General features: G+C 37.6%; 1 protein-coding gene across 1 annotated transcript; it reads right to left on the bottom strand.

Moving 5' to 3' along the window:
- Window positions 1–465: 465 nt before the first annotated feature.
- Window positions 466–19,207, bottom strand: MAP9 (microtubule associated protein 9; the record flags this gene model as incomplete). The annotated part of the gene is made up of 13 exons (XM_080633898.1): window positions 466–576; window positions 5,447–5,579; window positions 6,889–7,034; window positions 7,479–7,640; window positions 8,359–8,448; window positions 9,594–9,759; window positions 10,288–10,346; window positions 11,055–11,305; window positions 13,319–13,430; window positions 13,810–14,027; window positions 16,170–16,598; window positions 18,350–18,446; window positions 19,085–19,207. The coding sequence occupies 13 exons, from the start codon at window positions 19,205–19,207 to the stop codon at window positions 466–468; spliced, it is 2,097 nt and encodes a 698-aa protein (XP_080490024.1).
- Between the last annotated feature and the right edge of the window lie 1,716 nt (window positions 19,208–20,923).

The following is a 20,923-nucleotide window of genomic DNA, read 5'->3' as shown; positions in this document are numbered from 1 at the left end:
TACCACTGTTCTGCCCTTGCAGTTCTTATGTAAGGTTTTGCATGAATTGCAAAACATGCCTCTGAAACTGCTGTTTCCTGTAGGAATCAGAAAAGCTATGGAAGATCTGAATTGGCAGGGGGTTTGGAACTAGGTGATCTTAAGGTCCTTTCCAACCCTTACTATTCTATGATTCTATGGTATTAACAGCTACAGTCTTAGTCCTGGATCATTTTACATTACATGCATTCCAGTTTAATTCTTTTGTAGCATCACATGGCTGACTGGATTTGTCCCCATGAAATCCTGTTTCTGCTTGATGCAGTTTTAATTTATATTTCACAATGTAACAATCTAAAAAGAAAGGATGCAACATCTATAATGGATTCAGTGAAAATGAGCTCTTATTGAAATAATGACTACCATTGTCAGAACATTGTGGATCATCTTTTCTCATAGAAGGCAATAGACAGCTCAGTAATTCTTTTAATATGTGACTTTGCCAGGTGGATTCCAGGGAGAAGACACTTCGCACCCACGAAGAGCCTGCAACTTCTTTTGCTTCTTCTCAAGCTGCTCTCTCATCTCTACCTTTTCCTGAGAACAAAAAAAAGTGTCAAAAAACCACAAACCAAACCCAAGCAAAGTCCCCACCAAAAAAAGCCAACAGAAAAGTTACAATTATTGTTATACCTTTCTTGTGAGAAAAGTTAACATGCAATGCAGATTTATCTTTTGGAGCTTAGTGCACCCCTTCCAGGGATTCAGTCACACATTCAAAATGCAACACAAGAGGCTGCACGTTCAATGTCATTTATGATTAAGGTTCCTGCCTCAAGGATGGGCTGATTTTGAGCACTCTCTAAGCAAAAAGCCCAACAGAAGGCCTAGTGGATTAGGTACTGTATTTGTCTTGTATATAATTAGTCTCATCTTAATCACCTATTTTTGCTAAGAGGATACCTAAATCACAATGCTAAATATGTTGTTCTCATGTAATGAGAACATTGATACATCTTTGTAACATTCTGTACTTATTAAATCACGCTTCCTATGTACTAGAACAAATTGGGAATTAAACAATTTAATTATAAGCAAGTATCTGTCTAACCTATAAACTTCAAGGTTGTGATGATATTTTCTATTGTTCCAGTGATGGGCAATTAGTGTGATGAAGGGTTGGCAAGATACTTGCAATATTCTTTTTGTGACTGAATGACTAATGATTTTCAAGAGACATGCCATTCAAAAAATAAATAGCAATTATTTATATTATTTTTGAATTTTTATATTGTTCTGTTCTTTATAAAATAAGCATTCTTCTTATGTTTATTTTACATAGATGACTGCGATTTCATCATTGTGAGGACAGCATCTAAGGTGCATCTGCACTGGAGAGTTAGTTCTTCATGGGTGCAAGTTTTTTTTGTATTGCACCTGCAGGTTTGTGATGCATGCTTGAGCAGACCACTTAACTGACTTAAAGCAATTTTTCTCTTGGTGGAACCAAGGTTGACATTATGGACCAGAGCACAGTGCCCCATTTGACATGTGGATAAAAGGCCCTTGAGCAGCTGGCTTTCTGGCACATGAACAGTGCATTCATTCCTAGGACCAAGAACTGGCATACACATTATTGGTAGTAAAGATGTAATGTGGACATAAAGATCATTAACTGTACCAAATCCAACCTTGATCCCTTCCTCTTTTGCAGCCTATCAGCCAGTATTTTGAAGCATTCTAAAAGTTTCGCATTTACACACATATGAAAATGTATTGCAGTGTAAGTCCTGCTCCTTCAAGATAGCAGTAAGATAAATGGCAGTCTCACATAACTCATGATCCTAGCCCTTATTCCCTGGGCTTATTCTCTGCCTTCAACACAAACAAAACGTTATGTTCTAGTCTCTCACAAGACATAACTGATAAAATCTTCCCTAAAATAATAAATGTTATTTGAACTAAAAGGAGAAGGAATGATAAAAGATTAAATCAATAACTATAGCTTGTCATACACTAGATCAATTTCATCGTATGGCTTGATTTCTCTGTGGAAGTTTCCTACTCAATAGCCTAGTAAGATGAACACATTTTTCACTTACAAAATTCTGGGAAGATCACATTCTTTAGCAGTATGACTCCCAAGTAATAACTGAATTTTAGATAGCACAGAAGCTTTACAATGTTTAAAAGGAGTAGCAATAACAGCCTTATTTCTAACATACTGCAATGCCAGGAGATTAAAATTCCAATATATAAAGTATTTTCAGATACATCTTATTAAATCACATGAAATGAATAATGCACGTCAGCTGTTTCTAACCCAGAAAAGCAACAAATCCATAAGATTCACCTAGTACATCATTTCATGATGTTTTTAAGCAGCTTTAGAATGCCAAAAATAGGTGTTGAGCATGCTCAACCTCAAGGTAAAATTTCAAACTTCTAGGGCACTTAAACTTACTACGTTGATCTTCAAGAATTATTTGAAAGCAGCCTCACTTTTCATCAACTCATACTAGGTTAATGTCTACCACATGAAATCATAGAATCATAGAATAATTAGGGTTGGAAAGCACCTTAAGATCATCTAGTTCCAACCCCCCTGCCATGGGCAGGGACACCTCACACTAAACCATGCCATCCAAGGCTTCGTCCAACCTAGCCTTGAACACCACCAGGGATGGAGCATTCACAACTTCCCTGGGCAACCCATTCCAGTGCCTCACCACCCTTTAACAGTAAAGAACTTCCTCTTCATATCCAATCTAAACTCCCCCTGTTTAAGTTTGAACCTGTTACCCCTTGTCCTGTCACTACAGTCCCTAATGAATAGTCCATCCCCAGCATCCTTGTAGGCCCCCTTCAGATACTGGAAGACTGCTAGGAGGTCTCCACGCAGCCTTCTCTTCTCCGGGCTGAACAGCCCCAACTTTCTCAGCCTATATTCATACGGGAGGTGTTCCAGTCCCCTGATCATCCTCGTGGCCCTCCTCTGAACTTGTTCCAACAGTTCCATGTCCTTTTTATGTTGAATGGAGAACATATTACATCTAGGATACTCGTTCTTCTCTACAGAAAACAGGTATCAAGATTACTGTCTCAGGAATAATGGAAACTAAACTGATCTGTCATTATAAACTTCCTACATGTTCCTCTCCACGTTCTACTCCTCAGAACAGGAGTGGACGCTGGTATTACGCATTAAGTAAGAAATGATCATTTATCAAGCAAAATATCTAAATTAGCTTGAAGACTACTTGGTGAGAAGCAAGAGGCAAATACTATGAAAGAAACAAATAAATCAGAAGCTTAAATTTCCTCCGCAGTACCAAAGTATCTCAGCTCAAGATTATCCTTTTTATGTTAGTATTTAACAAGTGTTAATATCCTTTTTCAGGGCATTTATTTTCATGCTTAAAAAGTAATCTTCTCTATGCACTTATGTTATCAAACATTCACAAAATGACCTCTAAAAGTGTAAGTAACAAAATTTCCATTAACATAAAAGCAGAATGTTACTTATATTTTAGAAAAACTACAAGGAGATTTTTATGTCAGTTTTACCCATGCATTACAGTCAACACATTGTTCAGGAAAGCTGAGGATGAATTTACACATGTATTTCTGTTGCATGTTAATGAAAACATAGTAGAATACTTCCCATTATATTACCCCTATTCTATTTCCCTTCAAACAAAATCCTCTTATTTGAAGTAATACACTTAAAAGGCTTCCACAATTCTGCCCTCTCAGATTTGATGCTTGTTTATCTACCTGTAGGCAGATATCATCCTAGCTCCCTTGATAATACATTGTGACATCATGGGCATTTCTCTCCTGCAGTTCACTGAAGGTGTGCATTTTCTCTATTACTATACAACGTGAGATAATATTCTGGCCAAACACGATACAGACCTATTGTCTGATATGCTTTCTCAAATAAAAGTGTTTTAGCTGCAAAAGCCAGCACAATTTCTGAAAGCAAAAATGTGAAGACCACGAATGAGACACATCAAGTCAACACTTGCACATAGACACTGAAAATGAGACAATTTTAGAGGTTCCTCTGCCAACCAATTCAGTACCTATCATATCCTCCAACACCTGTTTATTTTTTGAACTCTATGTCTTACGTAGGCACCTGTACATCCTCTAGTACATAAACTTTTATTAATAATCTCATGGAAGTGATGACCTCATGAATTTATACACTATTTGCACAGGGGAGCATGTGCTAGGCAGCACATTACATTTCCCAAAAAAGGGATAATTCTTTTTAACCTTCATACAGAGTCCAAGACTGCAAAGAAGTCAAATGTACAGTGAGAGGTAACTTCATGCTTTGGTACAACTACACTAATTGAGGATAGTCTGAGTAAGTGGTGCATACTGGGACAGAGCGTTAGCTACTCAAAGGATAGTAATTCCTTCTTGGAAACCAGGAAGAAATAAACTAAGATGGGACATTAATTATTTGTCAAAACTGAGCTGGAAATCACTTGACAAAGAAGACCAAAGAAAACACATCTTTCCAATGATTACAGATATCAGAGGTATTCTAACAGGGAAACAGGTCAAATAAGATCTTAAAAGACTTAAACCTAAGACTAAAAAGGTTTGAAAATAGAAGGGAAAACATACAGGTTCTTGCTGTTTTATGTAACTGAATGTTAAGGACCTTAAACAAGCTGAGTTGCACGATCCCATTCTTATAAATTGCAACAGAGACCGTATGTACAGGATGCATACCAAAAATCACAACAGAGAGACAACAGAAGCACCTTGAAAGTCACCATGAAGAATGTGTCACAGGGTGAGTATGAAACCCCCAAGTTTTCCTTTAACTAACAAGTCACACATCTTTAAGAAAACAATGTATGCTCTCTTCTAGTTTGTCTTTCTGTAGCAAGGAGAAAAATAACACAACTACGTTGTTAGGACTCGAGTACTAGGTTAGTTTTCTGCTTAAGACCTGCCACCACAGTACGCTGCTGCAGGAAAAATATAGTTGGGAGCATCAGAATTCCACCCTTTCTAGTAAATGGATATGCTCATTACAAGTGCCTTCATCAATTTTAAGGTGTACAAGTCTCCACTTTAAATGCTTCTTTGAATATATATGCACACTGTTGCTGCTGGTGATGCTGCTTGGCTTTGCAGGGATGGCTGGCCCTTCAGAGATGGTTGCTCCTGACACGGAATGTCAAAAAATTAAGACTAATTGTAAAATGCAAAGCGCTATGACATGTAGGTAGGCAGAATATGTTTTCTTGCACGCTAAATATCAAGCCCATCATATTTTACCAATTTGCGTCAGAAATTTGGGGAACTAGCTATGTAATGCTGCCATCTTCTGGCCTCTCTCATAACAGCACGAAAAAACAGTATAGCAATACTTCAGTGTTCACACTCATTAATGCATTAATCTTTCTAGTTTTGACAAAGTGAAAAGAAAAAAATATACCAGCCATTTTTCATATTCCTCTATAGCCCTTTTGTTTTTTTCTTCCTTCTTCGCCTGTTGAATTTCCTGCTTTCTTTTCTCTCGGATTTTTTCTGCTTTCTTCTGCTTTATATATTCTTCCTTTTTTTCATTCCTGTATAATGAGACGGAAGAACAGGAGATCATCATGTAACAGAATAAATGCTGCATCTGTGACTGATTAGCTAAATTAAGTCAAAAGAGATATTTTACACATTTGATAAAAGATCAAGAATATACATTTACAATCTTCAAAGTACATCTTTATATATTACCAAGGTATACATGAGCCTACTATTCTAGCGTGCCATCAGCTTTTCTGTACTTATTTGGTATCATATAAAAAAACAGACTTAAAACTTCTGTGAGCAATAGTGAGCTGCACATATTCTATGAAAACTCTTTGTCTTTGTAAAACTAACAAAGAATTGCTCCAGGAAACACATCTCATTTGCTTCTGAATACATCTACATTCACACTTTGTATTCCACAGAACTCTTACATAAAGATTTACCTTCCTTCCTATGGCTTAGTAATGAAGCATGAGACTAATCAGATGACAAATTATAGAATCACAGAATCATAGAATGGTTTGGGTTATAAGGGACCTCAAAGGTCATGCAGTTCCACCCACCCAGCCTGGCCTTGAACACTGCCAGGGATGGGGCATCCACAACTTTTCTGGGAAACCTGTTCCAGTGTCTCACCCCCCTCATAGTAAAGAATTTTTTCCTAATATCTAATCTAAATCTACCCTCTTTCAGTTTAAAACCATTCTCCCTTGTCCTATCACTCCATGTCTTTTTAAAAAGTCCCTCTCCAGCTTTCCTGTAGGCACCCTTTAGGTATTAGAAGGCTGCTCTAAGGTCTCCTCAAAGCCTTCTCTACTCCAGACTGAACAAGACCAACTATCTCAGCCTGTCTCCATAAGAAAGGTACTCCAGCCCCCCAATCATCTTTGTGGCCTCCTCTGGACTCCCTCGAGCAGATCCACTTTCCTCTTTTTTTGGGGGCCCCAGAGCTGGACGCAGTACTCCCCCTGTGGTCTCACGAGAGCAAAGGGGGAGAATCACCTGCTGGTCATGCTTCCTTTGAAACAGCCCAGGACAGTATTGACTGTCTGGGCTTTGAGCACACAGTGCCAGCTCATGCTGAGCTTCTCATCAACCACTCAATGAATATTACTTCTCAGTTGCAGTATCTCTGCTTAGTCAGTAGCCTTCTGGGGAGGAAAGCACTTAAGTTACTAAACTGAAAGAAGCCTGTTCTCATTGTTACATTTGTTCTCCACTGGGACTAAAGATTGTGATCCCAAGCGTCATTGACTCCCAATTAAAAGCACATCAAGCACTCACGGAAGAGCTGTTGCATTTATAAGCAAAGATGTGGAAACTATGATATTCCAAACCCCAGTGCAGTAGTACCATTTTTCAACTGCTGACTTGCTGTCTTTCTTCTTCTCTGCAATCAGTTCCTCTTCTTTCTTCTTCTTTCTTGATTCAGACTGTTTTTCTTTTCTGCTTTGCTCTCTTAAATATTCCATTTTTTTTTCTTTCCATTTTTCAAATGCCTGAAGAAAACTACAGATTCATTAGAAATCTTACCCCTCACCTTTTTGTCAGTACTTCACTTGCTTTTTCTGTATTATTATTTTTTTCTAATTTCTGCATATTCCAATTTTGGAATATTTGTTTGTAGCATTGCTCAGAAATAGGTATCACTGTACCTAAAAGAATAAATTATTTTTTCCCAGTTTATTGCCAGTGTGTTCATATGGAGTTTATTTTATGTTCAATTAGTTGAACAGAAATATGGAAAAATGCCTGTTTGGGTGCAAATGTTAACATTACATACTTCCAACAGAACAGAATCTAATACAAGCTTTCTTAAAATACTACTATGTTTGGATTTTAGAATCTAGTTTGTTTCTATCTCTTGCTGGATTAGTCAAAATTATTCTCAACAATCTCCTGAATCATATCCGATACACATTCATGTACATATTTCACATCACCTTCTGTGCTGCTTCACTTTTATCCTTATTCTGTTCTGCCGCTTCATTTTTCTTAAGTTCCTCAAGTTTCTTTTTTTCCCTTAACTCCTTTGCTTCTCTTACTTTCTTTCTTTTCCATGCTTCAAAAGATGCAATTGCTTCCTCTCTTTTAACAGCTTCTTTCTAGAATGAAAATAAGTGTACATTTAAATACAGTTAAATATAAAACTATAATTGAAATAGTATGCTTTAAACTCATTATCAAATGCAGGATGAGATGGAGTGATACAGAAATGGAAAATGATTTGCAGACAACATTCCAAGTAATACTCAATATTAAAAGTTAACTATATAGAGCGGTTTATTTCTATGCTCATTTTTAACTTAACTTAATCGAGTGAGACAAACTACTCCTGCAAAATATGTGTAGAAGAATATGAAATACATGTTAAATGCTTAGAAGTGAAACATCATAAATACTTAAAAGCCAAATCTAAGAATTTTGTATGGTAATAATCAAAATAGAGTCTTCCATAGATAATCACCTGTTGAGATAGGGAGTCCACTGATTTTCTAACATGGGACAAATTTAATGACAAATTAAAACTTAACACCTCAAGGGTTGTACCTCCCAAGGTCTTTGTAAACAAACCTGAAAATTACTCTACAAAGCACACTTTTAACATATCTTATGAAAATGTGTAGGGAAGCATCAGCTACACACACTTTACAGCAACCATAAGAAGTAGGACACACCATTTACTGTTTCAACTCACCTCATGCTATTTACTAAAAACAGGATGCCTTAGAATAGCAGTGATGTAATTAGGCATAAAGCACAGGTAAGCATACTTCAAAGAACTATAGTTTGTCAACTTCTTAAACAAGAACATAAACAAACCTTTTCAATATTGTTCCTTAGATTTTCAGCTTTCTCCTTTTCAATCCTCTTTGATTCCCGAAGGAAGTGATTTTTCATTTCCAACCAATTCTGTGAGAATCGTTAGAAGAGTTTCATACTTTTGAAATCTTTTTAAGCTATAACTAAAAAAGTTCTCTTAAAACAACCAAATATTATTACAGTAGCACCAATATAATGGCCACCAAAATTACTCTAAATTCTTCCATGTGCTACTTAAATAACTACTCCATTTGGAAGACCAAGCTGTGATCATATAAACATTGTGATCAAAAAAGTCTAAGGTTCTAAACTTATAGCTATAAAATACAAAAAAGCTTAAGGATCTTTAAGAAAGAACCCTTAAAAACATCTTTAAAAAAACCTACAAAAAATGTAAGCATTAAAAAAAGAGAAAGAATGGAAAAAGGATTCTTATCACTTGGTATATAGAACATTGTTTACATTTATTGTCACTATAATTGTGTACCTATAATTAAGAGAATAAAATCCAACTGTGAAAAGAGACACTTCAAGTATCCATAAAGTGTTATGAGCCATCAGGCTTAAATTTTCAAGGTTTAACTAAATATTTGGTAGGCTACTTAGAGATGCAAGTGTCCTAAATGAAGCCTATTTTACCTTTAAAAACAATGGAGACAATGTGAGTACGGATTTGAGGTTTGAAATTTTGTTCTAGAACAATAACCAGTATTCTAAACACATACAAATATGAACAGCATCTGTAAATAAAAGTTTTTCTCACATAAATTAGTAGCAAAAATCTGTTGGAACCCACAAACTAATCTTTATGAAATTCTACACAGAATACACATAGATTAATCCTTTTGGTGAGAATACTAGACTAGACATTTTTCCTGAATGCCAACTTAATAGAACATAGCAGGAAAAGAAACTTGAAGCTACACACTTACCTATGTTTAGGAAGAAGTAGAAATAGAGAAGAATAACATATATGCCTAGAAATAGTCTGACACAATAGATTGTGAAACATGGTATGTCCTTCATATCTAGCTTTTTAGTCCATATTTGAAAAGAAGGCATAGCCAATAGAATAAAAGGATTATTATACCTGTAAGCATATGCAAAGAATATACTGAGAAATACTGATCTCCAGGAAATAGGAGGTGTCAACTCCTGTAACAGGGCCTTTATACACATAGTTTTGTTTGTTGGTTGTTCTGTTCATTTTTTATTTGTTTGGTTTTATGATCTACCTGGAAAACAGCTGCTCGTAAGCTATCTGCTTTGTTAAATTCAGTACTGTTCTTCTGTACGTGTTTATCCTCCAACACCTTTAATGTTCCCATATACTGAGATGAAACAGTTGTAGCTGATGGAACAGCTTTCACATTTTTCTTTAAGTATGCAGAAAACAGACACCTATAAAAATACCAAGACACAAACATATTAACAACTTTTCCATTTACTGTAGCTGATACCAAGGCGTCTTCCTTTTATCTCAGTGTATATTAAAAGTTACTGTGATTGTCTTTACATGTACTTGGCTGGGCATAGGGGAAATAGGAAGAAGCCCATTTTCTCCTGAGGGCTTTATTATTGCCAAAATAAGCCACTACTCAACATATCCAACCAAAGAAAGTTTAAAAATCCCTTGCCTATTTATCTACAAACCGCTTAAAACCTGTAAAGACATCACGAACTAGATGCATTGGTGGAGCTAATAGACCACACTCATTACAGACACTGGCAAAAGACTTGGAATCTGATCTGGTACAACCCTGAGCAAGGGTTAGAATAGCATGCTACATCTACTAAACCTTTTTCCTGTTTAGTTGTCAGCAGTGAAGACACTGCTGACAGAAAATAAGAATAAGGCAGCATTGTCAGGGCAGTTACATGCATCTCACACTCTGCAGAGTCTGATACATGGTAGCATCTTTCTCTTACCTGTCAGATAAAGAAGCTTTCCTGACTTGTAGAACACTCTCTTTTGTTTTACTTAGTTTCTAAGAAACACAGAGGAAAAGTAAAATTATAGAGTTATGTAACAAAACCAGACCAGGATTAAACAGATTTCTACAATCTAACAACAATGTTGGGAGGGAATTAGACTCAATGATCCCTATGCATCCCTTCCAACTCGAGACATTCTGTGATCATGTCAGAAAAATAGGCAAGAAAGCCACTTTAATATAGAAAGGGTACAGTACAGGGTAAGAAACAAAAAAAAAAAAAAAAAAAAAAAGAAGTTTCCTTGTTATTATATCAACACTCTTTTAACTATTTTTAATACTTAGCTTTAACAGTTAAGTATATCTACATATTTTCTTTCTTATGATAAAGCACAAAGTGCTTTGCATCTTATCCATTATTCAAGTCACGCCATGGATTCCATTCTCTGCCAACATACACTGCCCATTCCAATTCTTCTAACCTCACAACAGCAATTTGATGTTTTCACTTGGATAAGGTTATTTCTTAAGACTGGAAAACACACATTTATTTGATTTAAATTATTTGTATAAAAGATATTTCCTACATCTTCCTTAAAACTACACAGAATTTCTCAGAGCCTCAGTTCTAGAAGCCAGAGATAAATTATCAGCTTTACAGAGGTCTGCACGTTTAAGGCACCAACAGTAACTTTACAAAACTTTTCACTGTGCTTCTAGGGCATTGTTCTAAACAATGGTAAAAATGCATATGAATAATACCTTGATACAGTCCTCTGAAGTGTTCTTTGCCTCTCGATGCTCAGATTGAGCATTTACCGATACCTCCTGTATTGTATCAGTTATTACTTGCCCTTCCACTGGTTTCACTATTTCATCTGAACTATCTTCTGCTGACTTCTCTAATTTCTTTGTTTCCTCATCTACTGTGCTCATCATTGCTTCTGTCACAGCAGAAGATTTTCTATTATTGTCTTCCAGTTTCAAGTCACTGGTGTTGATCTGATCTTGATCTAACAGGAAAAAAATATTGAAAAGACACATTAACAAGAATGTCATTGTTTCCAAGTATTGTTATTTCTGTACTAAACCCATCTCTTTCTGAAACATATTACAAAATTTGATACAATATTTTTTCTCTGTATACTTCTTTCTAAGAACTATATGGACTGTTAAGAAGCGTATTCATTTGTGTTGTATTTACATGTAAGACTGGAGTAGCAACTGAAGTTTTAACAAACATTCTGGAATGTGAGAGCATGTCAAAGGCAAAACTTCCCATCTGCCTTACTACCCAAACATGGTTCTAGTGGAAAAAACAAAAGCAAGAGCCATTGCAACCACAGCAAGAGCTCTTCTGACATCTAACAAACTACTAATGAAGTTTCTACAACAATTTGGGCCACAAAAACAGCTTTCATTGTGTAGTGTTTTTCAGGGGTATGGGACACACAGGGAAACAATGGAAAGATCCTGTGGTGGGGATTTAAACAAAACATCACTTCAAATTAAATGTATGCCTAAGTGGTGAACTTGTCATTTATGAAACATTTTATTAATAATACTTAAACCTCCCTTTTTTATCAGACCTGTATCAATGCAAAGATCTAAATTTGTAAAACAATTCAGACACAAACCAGAAAAGGCCATGGTAAACTCCAAATTACAGTCTTCTACGATCTTTAGATGGAATTCTCAAAAGAAATATAAATCGTGGATTAAGAGATTAATTCCAAGTTACCTGAAGAAAGGAGTATCAGTGCTGACAATCTAAAAAAATTAACCTAGATTTACAATGATGAGGGTAAGTTCTAGGTGACAAGCAGGATTCTGAATTTATATGAATCATTTTCTATTATGTGTTGATATGTAAACTTTCATTTACTTTACACTTACTAGATAGTAAAACTGTAAGTAAACTGTTGGCATCAGAAACTGTACAACTCTAATTAAGCTGCAACATGTAGCACACAGGGCACTGGTGACAGCAGATTTACTATGAGCACTATATAGGATGAACTTCACACACAAGTCAGCTTGGCTTTGTTTGCAAAATGGATACAAAATACCAACCTTCCCTTGGTTAGCTGAGAAATGCCATGAAACTTGCAAGTATTATTATTGTAGTTACTTTCTTGACAGTTCATGCAATACAACTTTGATCAGTCTTCTGGAAATTCTTACACCTGAACACTTAGGCATCATACTTAAACAATTTTTTCCAATCCCTTTTCCTCTACCTTTGTTAAAGTCTCTGTATCATTGTTGTTTCTATGTCCTCCTTTGTCCTGACACTACCACCTTTATTATTCTCCTTCTCTTATGCTGTTCCTGCATGTGGAGAATCTATCCATTCCAGTACACTTATGTGTAAAAAGGTTTCTAAAAGCCCATTCCAGTGGTTTTCAACCTGGGGACCACAGATTTTTTTGTAACCAGTCTGAAAAAAAGGGGACTACGAAAGGTAAAGTCAATGGATACTGCTGAGAAGCCTACAGATCTGGTATTTCTTAAAGGGTCTGCACATCCCCTAAGAACTGTTAGCGATTCACAAATCAAAAAAAAAAAAAAGGCAAAAAATCCCACAACTCAGTTTATATTAAACTTTGTGGGAAAAGTGCAGGAAGAAGTGAAAGGTCTACCCTAGTCATGTTGACTGCAAAAGAGGAAATTAAATGACTTAAGTCTCAAAGATGCTTATAGACAATGATGCATACCCTTGACATACATCAAAGTACAAAATCTAAATTCTCCAACTTTAGTCTCTTCCTTCCATTCCTGGGATGCCTCTAAGACCAAATCTCTCAGTACCTGGCATGATACTGTATTTGAACATATCTGCAAGGAGGCTAGGCCATTCTCAAAATCAGAACAGAAGAAGACACAAGGGCATGAGAAAGATACTGCAAGGGAGTAGAACGGAAATTAAGAATGATGCTGATTTTAAGATTACTTGTATTGTACCATTAGATATTACTAAGGTATAAATGGCAACAATTATCTGTTTGTACATATCTAGGCTCTACCTTTTACAGGTGGTGCTTCTCCACACATCAGTAAATTGGAGTCTCCAAATCTTTCATTTGGGGAAGTAAAATTAATGGAATATGATGGCAAAATACTTTCTAGGCATGGACCCTGAGATCAGAAAGTGACAGACATATAAGTGACCAAATCATAGCACATCAGTATAATTTAACTTGACCTTACAGTACTTTGACAGAATGCTTGTCAGAACTCTCTAGGAGAAGTATAAATCTTATTTTATATTTGTAGAAATAAATGCACAATCAGCACATACAGCTGCAAACCATCACAAAATCCTGTTTCTAGTTAGAAAGAAAAATAATGATGTTCTCTTATCTGACCCTCAAAAGAATGCTACTGGCAAAGACATTTTTTCCCACTCCTTTTTTATGTCCTATTTTTCTCCCTGAAAGTTTTGTCCCCTAAATGAAAGTTAGTTTCTCAAGTTTTCAATGCAGATGGCAAAAAATCAACATATATACTTTCTTACTTCAGCATCAGGGCTTTCGGCAGGCAGTTTTTTCTTGGCTGTGGCTTGGGCATTCTTAGCAGTTAGGGAGGATGATGCCAGAAACAAAGAAAATTCCTTTCTAGAAGTTATTTTTCTTTCTGACCTATTTTCCATGGGACTACTTTTTCTCAACATACTTCTTCGTTGAGGTGATGGTCTAGAACAGGTATCTAATGAAGGAATGCTGACATTCTCAGCTGAAAATAAACATTACAGTTTCAGTTATGTCTAGTTAAAGACATTTTAGTCTGGAACACTATTTTGTTAAGACAGATTCAACTATTTTCAGTTAAATGAGCTATTTAAATAATAGCACAGCTTTCTTAACACAGTGAGGCCATACACAAACATCTATAGAGAGAGTTACTGCCACTTTTTCACAAAGTTTAATAAAATTTTTACAGCTTTTAATATAATCTCTACATAGACAATTTATGAACTTATTTTTTCCGTTTATCATTACCTCTGTACATATTGAAACTGCACTTAAGGGCTTATCTGCAATTAGACAGAAAGACTTAGAGAGACAGAGTTTTCATAAATCTAGAAGAGAGCATATTTAATACAGCTCTGTTGTAAGAAAACCATTCTGCAATTCTGCTTGTCCAGTTATCTACTAGCAAAGGTACAATGGGAAGACTGCTTCATTTGTTCTGCACGGTGCAGAACAAAATAGGTTGTTACCTAGGTAGGAGGAGACATCATAAGAAAAGCAGTTGAAGAGGAGGGCTTGCATTGTGTTTCTAGATTCTTCAATGACATCTCTGCTCCCTGCCTAAGGCAGTCAGTCACTGGGCAGCAGAACCACCATGCAAACATTTCTCACAGATTTCTGTTCTCTGGCTTCTCACCTTCCTCCTGCTTAGTAAGCCTACCTTTTTCACGTTTTCTTCCCCCTGCTCTGCTACCAACAAAAACAGGCCATATAACCTTTCTACCTGCCTTTTTCTTTATGCATGCTGATCCACATAGAAACACTTACCTAATTCTACACATTGCCACCTAAGCATTTCTTACTAAGTCCTGGTTCACGCAATTCTATCACAGGAAACGAGAGAATCACCAGACCCATCCAGCACACTCATCTGAGTAATGTCTATGTAATTAGTGTAAAGTTAAGAGAGCTAAGAAGTCACAGTAATCCTGCAAGTGCACCAACAGTTTTTCCATACAGTAAATCACAAGAAAAATCAAAGCAGCAGAAAAAGCTGATTAATCTCTGGATAATCACCTCCTCTGTTGGACTGAGATCAATTTACAAGAAAATTTGCAATGGTTGACTACTGATGATAATATGCTAGTATCACTGTATTACTTAAGATTCACATGAAGAAAAGGATTACTTCTTCTGCCAGTCTAAAACTACACAAGCATACCGGTAAGGCAAGAGTCATCTGCCTAGTTGCACATTCACATATCCAGCCCTTTGGTGCCATCATGTGGAATGAAAAAAAGGAGCTGACATCACTAATCATGCTCTATCAATTTCAAAGTTGTAATCTTCCATCACAGGTAATGACCAGTCATAAAATTTTCTCATCAAACAGAATGAATTCTTCTGATGTTAGGAAGTAGATAAAAAATATGAAGTCCTTTGATATTTTAAATTTGTAAAAGTATATATAGTCAGTTATCAGAAAGCTTTTGTTTTCATATTAAAAATTAATTAGCTGTTCTTATAATGAAACATTAAAGTTCAGTTTTTTTATATATTTGACTGTATATCAAAAGTGGCTCAGTAACCTCAAAATAAAAGATCATTTGAAGTTTTAATTTTGTGACAATGAGAAGTCTATCATTCATAAATGTTTTGGTTGGTTGCAGCTCATTTTCTGGATTCTGTTACATTACAGCACTGTGATGTCTCAGCATCACAATTTCAACATTTGTGAACACTGCAGTCCAACTTCACTGGCCATAGAGAAAGGAAGCCTGTTTAAGGACCTTTCCATTAAAGGGTATATATATGCGGTGGATACTGTGTGCATCTGTGTTATGCACACACAGAGAAGGCAACTCTATAGCCCTCCCATACCTTCCATGGACATACACTGATGAAGAGCTGGACCCAAAGTAGCACCCAAAACAACTGTTTTTCATCTCCTGAAAGGAAAAGGGAAATAAGAACCGCCTGCTATTTGGCCCACGTTGGTTCAGCTTAGCCTCTGGCAGCTGGAGGATAGCAAAACATGTATTTTTAGAAGAATATTGAATAAATTTCCTGCAAGCCAAAGCAGCTGATACTTAACACAGAAAATAAGCCAAGTTACAACACTTTAAAAAAAATTGTAATATGGCTAAGCAAATAACAGCAACAACATTTAAATGTTTCTATTCACCTGATGCTGAGGCATTTCTTGGTTTGTGCACCCGGGGCTTTGGTATTGGTATTTTTCTCTCCTGATTTCTTTTCTTCTGTAGTTTATGAATAGGCAAGTCATTGCAGTGGTCACTTTCATTATTATCACACCGTACTTCTTCAGCAGCTGAACACTCTTCATTACTTTTTCTGTCATCACCCTCATTTTGACTTTTTAAACATTCTTCTTCACCATCTTTTCTGTCATCCTGTATGTTTTCACTTTCTAAAAGTGTTATTTGCTGAAGCTTCTTTTCATGAAAGGATAAGGACAAGTCATCAACAGCTTCGTTTTCCAAATCTGCTGCTTTTTGTGAAGCATCATCATCTGAGAGAGGACTCTCAACAGCAACTGATTTCTTAGTGCTTTCATCACTTGAATAACTTTCATTAAGTTCTTCCCCAACACCTGAAAACAACACATTATCAACTTCCACTTGAGACAAGTGTAAAAAATGGGACACAAACTGTACCTTCTATAACTGAAAAGTATTTTTCATATAATATTCTCCTGACTTAAGTTTCTGAGCATTTCTGTTTCTGTACCTCTGATCTCTGCACAGGCACCAAGCTAGATACTTATTCTACTTCCTTTCCTGTCATCTACTTCCATGGACCCAATCCAAATAAAATACTTCAAATATTCACTGGTTAATTCTTATCTGTTATGCAGTTCAAATCCTTTCTAAAACACTAGGTCTCCAATGCCGTAAGTGGAAGCAAGTCAGCAACCACAAAACTAGGCATGTTTGGTTAGCAGAATCCAACCTCCGTTCAACCCACTTCTATTGAAAGAAAAGCAATTCTTTCTAATAGAAAAAATTATATTCTTTCTAATTCTATTCTTTCTAATAGAAAGAATTCTATTCTTTTCACTTCTGTCCCATCTGAAATCTACTAGAAGATACTCAAAGGAGGTATCTGCTCCAATGTGTTTGACAAAAATATTTTTATCTTTGTGTAGCCTGCCATTTTTAAGTGACTTGATTTCAGAGTTCAAATGCTTGAGGAAGACAACAAAAAGTGTCATGATAGCTGAGTAACATAGTTAATGCAGGAGGAGCTTTTTTCTAAATCTTGTTAGCAAAGGCAAATCAAAGCATCTCACAAACTTTTAAAAGATGTTTCAGACATGAATGAAAAATGAGACACAGAGGAAGACCTTTGAAAAAGGACAGGCTAGGACAGTTTGGCATGTTCAGCCTGGGGAAGAGAAGGTTCCAGGGACACCTTAGAGCAGCCTTCTAATAACTAAAGGGGGCCTGCAAAAAATCTGGAGAGGGGCTTTTTACAAGGGCATGTAGTGATAGGACTAAGGGAAATGACTTTAAAATAAAAGAGGGCAGATTTAAATTAGATATTAGGAAGAAATTCTTTACTGTGCGGGTGATGAGGCACTGGAACACATTGTCCAGGGAAGCTGTGGATGCCTCATCTCTGGAAGTGCTCAAGGCCAGGCTGGATGGGGCTCTGAGCAACCTGGCCTAGTGGAAGGTGTCCCTGCCCATGGTAGGGGGTTTGGAACTACATGATCTTTGAGGTCCCTTCCAATCCAAACTATTCTATGATCCTATGAAAAATATATTATGGTATTTAAGACTCGTATTTCCCTTAATATGCTCCACCATATGAGGAGGAAGAAGAGACATTTGACCAACCTCCTTAGACTAAACATAAATATTATCAAATATCAAATGCATGCTGTCCCAAGAAAAACAGCCAGATCAAACCTGTTCCTGGTTAGTGCACACTGCCAGGCAAGCATACTGGCATGCTCTGTAGTGTGTCCTGCAGCCCTTATTTGCTGATTGTCCACATTAGGAAAACAGTAAGACAACACAGCTTTCTCTCTGCCCATGTACACTTTCATTCACAGTGCTGTGTGCTACTGTCCCATCCAGCTGTGAACAGTATGGCTAGGAAGTAAAACTAACCATCGCAACTGTGGGAAACAGCTTCTGGTCTAGGAGGTTGGCACCACCACTGATTCCACTAGGAGTTCTGCTCCTAACTTGGAAGAGAAGGACTAAATGATTTAGAAGTTGTTAGAACACAAAATCTTGGACAATGAAATCTACTGTCTCACAAAGATTGTCTGTGATCTCGTAATGAGTTAAGAAAGGGAAGAAAAACAAGAAAGTATATTTAATTTTGTCTTACCATTTAGCATGTTATCTTTGTCACTCTCAAAGTCATCTGAGTATTCAGCTGCTTGCTCTCTTGCTGCATGCGCAGTAATTGCTTTTTGTAGCTCATCCTGAAATGGTTTCACAAATAACTCTTACATAGAAGGGAAAAGTCACTTCTTTAAGATCAGCATCAATTCCTCTCTCCCACACATACATAAGGTTAATGTATTTAACTGTAAGTTATTGTGAAGGCTAAGTAAAATACACTATTTTCAATCTATCATCATGCCCCAAACTTTTCTTTGTTTTATATATATACATATATATGTGTGTGTGTATAAAATCCATGTATTAAATTTATATTTCTTTGTCATAAGAAATGTATCTTGCAGATCCCTTTTCCATTTTTGGCAATAATGACGTACCATCATTTGACAATTCTTCCCGCTTTCATTGGCTGGGCAAGAGCAGCACAAACAAAAATGCCTGCACAGCCACCAGTGACAGGGAGGGTGATTAGGGAGCTCTTTGTTCAGTGTTGCAGTACAAAAACCTTAAGCAGGTGGCAGGTCCAAAACAATGGAAGAACCACTGGTATTCTAGACTCCCTGTTGTAAGTCACTGCAGACACAGCACATATACACGGGTTACAAATGCAACTAGCTTTACAGTTTAAAAATACATTAAGAAAGGAATCTGAGCTGATTCTAAACTGAGTCACACACCACTGAAGGCCGTAGGGCAGGTTTTTTGACATGCCTCTTACGCTGCTCCTGAGGCACCTGCTGTCAGCCGCTGCCGGTCCTTTAGCCAGAGACATGTTTGCAGGACCACGAAGAACAGCGAAGTCAAGCTGTCCACATCCTATAGCTACTGGTTCCCAGGTCATGCACAGGGAGCAGCTTCTGGTGTCTGCACATAAGGACACCAGCTGCCCAGTTTTAATTTTGATTTGCTAAAATGGCTTTTCTCTGTGTGTTCTCTTTAATAGCGAACTGCTGTATTCGCAGTCGCAGAAACCCGCTCGCAGCCAAACGCCACCGCCGCCGCTTCCCGGCCCCACAGGCCGCGCTCCCCGCCCACAGCCTGCCACCGCCAACCTTCCGCTCACCTGCACCGCGCAGCTGCCCGCCGACCGCGGACCGCTTCCCGCTCTCGACATGGCGGCGTCTCCGCCGGCCCGCCGGCGCTGCCCCCGGCAGCATTGCCTGTCGCCTAGCAACGGCGCCAAGTGACCGGACAAGGGGCGGGCCAGCGGCGTCCCGGGACCGGCCGGCTTCGCGCCGGGGCTGCAGGTGGGGTGGCACCAGCGGTCTTATAACTGCCACGTTGAGACCGCTGAGCGGCCGGCCCAGGCCTTCGGGGCCTCCGTTCTCCGTGACCGCCGGCGCAGGCTTTAAGGATAGTGGAGGACAAATGTCTGTGCATCAGAACTGAGGCCTTCTGCCACCACTGGGCAACTTTCTTACCTGGGCCCAAGTCAGACCTCACCCGTGCTTTGGAGAAACCAGCTGTGGTCCACAGGATTTATTATTTCTGCCCATACCCAACATAACAGCCCACATACCTGCTCCTGCAAGGTACAGACATACCTGTGTGCCACCACAGGCATATCGCTGTGGCAGAAGACAGGGGTTCATCAACGCCACTCTTCCAGTTGAGTAACTGTCCAAAATGTCCTTCCTTGGATTTAAATCTTAGATTAAAATTTTAAATTTTAGAGATTAAGGAGTGACAGTGGTGTGGATGTATTTCACCTGGTGCTTGTACCTCCTAGTACTCCAGTTTATATTTCCCCCAATGGTGGTTGAGCAACACATGTGTCAAACTCACTAGCCCCTGGCTGGCCAGACACCTCAGCAAGCAGCATGTATCCTTGGCTGTCCCCAAGCTTGTCTGTCCTTCATATAAGCAGTGATGGGGCGACCAAACTCCAGAATGATCTGGGAATATTGATCTCATGCATCAAAAGAAAACCATTGACATCAGGACCACATACAAATACAGACTTCTATTCTTCCTCCAGTTTAAATTCTTCTGATTGCTCCTTTACTAAAATAAGATGTGGTCCAGTTGTTTTAGTGATAATAAAGGACTTCGAACATCCTTTCTGTACTGGTGTTATATTTGCATGTATTAATCTTCCTCCAAATGCATTACATTTTCACATGTTGTGCAGAAGAAAATCTCTCTGACAGAAACATGGAGAAAATATGTAGGACAGAGGACAGAGCCTTAGGACTTGTTTGCCTCTTGTTTATTTATCTAGAGTTATATTGTAAAAACAGTGCAGTTATGCAAAGGCCTCAACACACTTAGGGGGAAAGAGGACCCAAGTTTTAACACATAACCTTGGATTTAAACAACTGTGAATGATTAATTGATATTTATGTATCATCCATGAGTAGCTGGCTGCTTTGTTTACTTATATTTCTTTATGACCAACTAATGCTTGATCTGCTGATTTTTCATGGCATTTGTTGAGAGTTATGCTTGCTGCACAATTTTTTGTCCTTTATTCAGCCTTAATTTTGAATCTATGCTATTCCATCTTTGTGCAATTCCATCTCTCTGTGGAAATTGGACGTACTTGTTTAGAATTTAA

This window comes from Psittacula echo (genome assembly GCF_963264785.1).
Source record: "Psittacula echo genome assembly, chromosome: 1".
Lineage (NCBI taxonomy): Eukaryota > Metazoa > Chordata > Aves > Psittaciformes > Psittacidae > Psittacula > Psittacula echo.
This window is presented reverse-complemented; position numbering and strand designations above follow the sequence as displayed.